This window comes from Orycteropus afer, unplaced genomic scaffold, assembly GCF_000298275.1.
Source record: "Orycteropus afer afer isolate SDZICR_OR568_19922 unplaced genomic scaffold, OryAfe1.0 scaffold00843, whole genome shotgun sequence".
Lineage (NCBI taxonomy): Eukaryota > Metazoa > Chordata > Mammalia > Tubulidentata > Orycteropodidae > Orycteropus > Orycteropus afer.
In genome coordinates, this window is record NW_006922430.1 from 416,835 (window position 1) to 418,465 (window position 1,631).

Here is a 1,631-nt window from a genome sequence, read left to right on the forward strand (position 1 = left end):
AAAAAAAACTATTTTGATAAAAGAAGAAAGCAAAAATAGTAAAGTACCCCAAAATAGTGATTATCTCTGAGAGCTGAGATTCTGGAAAGTTTTTTTTTTTTTTTTTAGATATTTACTATAGTTTTCCAGTTTTCCTCATTGCACATGTATTAGCTTTAAAATTAGGGGAAAAAACTCTATCGCAATATAAATAAATTCTTATATAAGCCATGTGATCACAAGTACATGTGAATGACATACACAGAAAGTTTTAGGGAGGGGCTGGGCAAGCACAGCCCTGGGCAGGCAACTTAGGGTGGGTGACTTGGTCCTCACAGGGAGCAGAGGTCTGACATTGCCACTGAGCCCCCAAACCCAGTAAGCCAGCCTTCACCCAGGTAGTGTCCTCTGCTGCCTGCTGGCACGGGAGCTGGGTGACAACACAAACTTATGTGTTCTTCCTCTCCTATTCAGAACCCATCCTCTGTGAGGGCTAAATGGACGCTGGTGGTTGTCATCCTCAATGCAATGACCGACATTGCACCATGTGAGAGGGATAGCCCCCCTGCTGTCCCTCTGTCACCAAAATTCAGACTAGAGAGAGACATCCAGAGGCTATAAGTAGCCTGTGCCCAGCCATCAGCACTGGTCAGCTGGCATTAGATCACACCTTCAAGATCATTCACCCATCTTTCCTCAGGCCCCGGCAGGCAGAGCCCGTGTGCTCAGGGCTGCAGGCCCAGATCCTCCAATGCTACCGTGAGAACCTGCAGGAGGTGCTCCTTTGCTCGGACCTGGTCAGAGCCTACCAGCGCTGTGTCAGCACCGCCCACAAGGTAAGGCCTGACCTTCCTCCCAAGGGTGTCTGTGGGGAATGGCGCAAGGAGGCTCAAGAGATCCAGCTGCTTTGCCTTTTTCTGCTAAATTAGCACTCCAACCCTGAGGTCTCCAACATTACACAGTGAGAATTCTTATGTCCTGGGCTCTTTCAGATGCCCTAGTCCACAAGTTCTGCCCAACATGCCTGTGAAAGCATGCATACAGCTAGGGTAGGAAAAGGGAGCCCCTGGAGATCTTAGCCTGACTTGACAGGGGCACCACCTTAAAGGAGCCACTGTCCAGGCAAGGACATAAATGGGTCTCCCAATGAACGTGGATTGCACACTGGACGGCCCTGGATTCCAGGGTTAGAGGTGTCCTGGGAAGGGAGGGGATAGCCCAGGGAAATGGAAGAGAGCATTAAAGTTGGAGGAGACAGAGAGACCAGAGCTTATGGCCCATCAGATAGGGTGAGGGACCCTGCCTATGTCCTCTTGCCTCCACAGGCCCTTCTGTGAACCACAGCCAAGGCACTGCCCATCACAGTGCGATATCTGGGGGTAGGCAACTTAAACAGAGCGTGTATTATTGTTGTGTTGTTGTTATGTGCCATCAAGTCGGACCCAACTCATAGCGACCCCTCCTTGGGTTTCTGAGGCAGTATCACTGCGGAAGTAGATTGCCCCGTCTTCCTTCTGAGGAGTGGGTAGTGGGTTTGAACCGCCAGCCTTCTGGTTAGCAGTCAAGTGCCTTAGGCACTAAGCTACCAATCCATATCCAAAATTCCCCTCTCTTGTGCTTGATGTGGCTTGGAGAGCCCTCTGTGTGCCTTT

General features: G+C 50.2%; 1 protein-coding gene across 1 annotated transcript in view; it reads left to right on the plus strand.

Moving 5' to 3' along the window:
• The window catches only part of LOC103212054 (MICOS complex subunit MIC25), a 215,284-nt gene extending 213,968 nt beyond the window's left edge, over positions 1–1,316 (plus strand). The window contains exons 4-5 of the mRNA XM_007958056.1: positions 680–815; positions 1,305–1,316. Of these exons, the coding sequence (XP_007956247.1) occupies positions 680–815; positions 1,305–1,316 (148 nt within the window). The remainder of the gene's footprint in view (positions 1–679; positions 816–1,304) is intronic.
• The last annotated feature ends 315 nt before the right edge of the window (positions 1,317–1,631 follow it).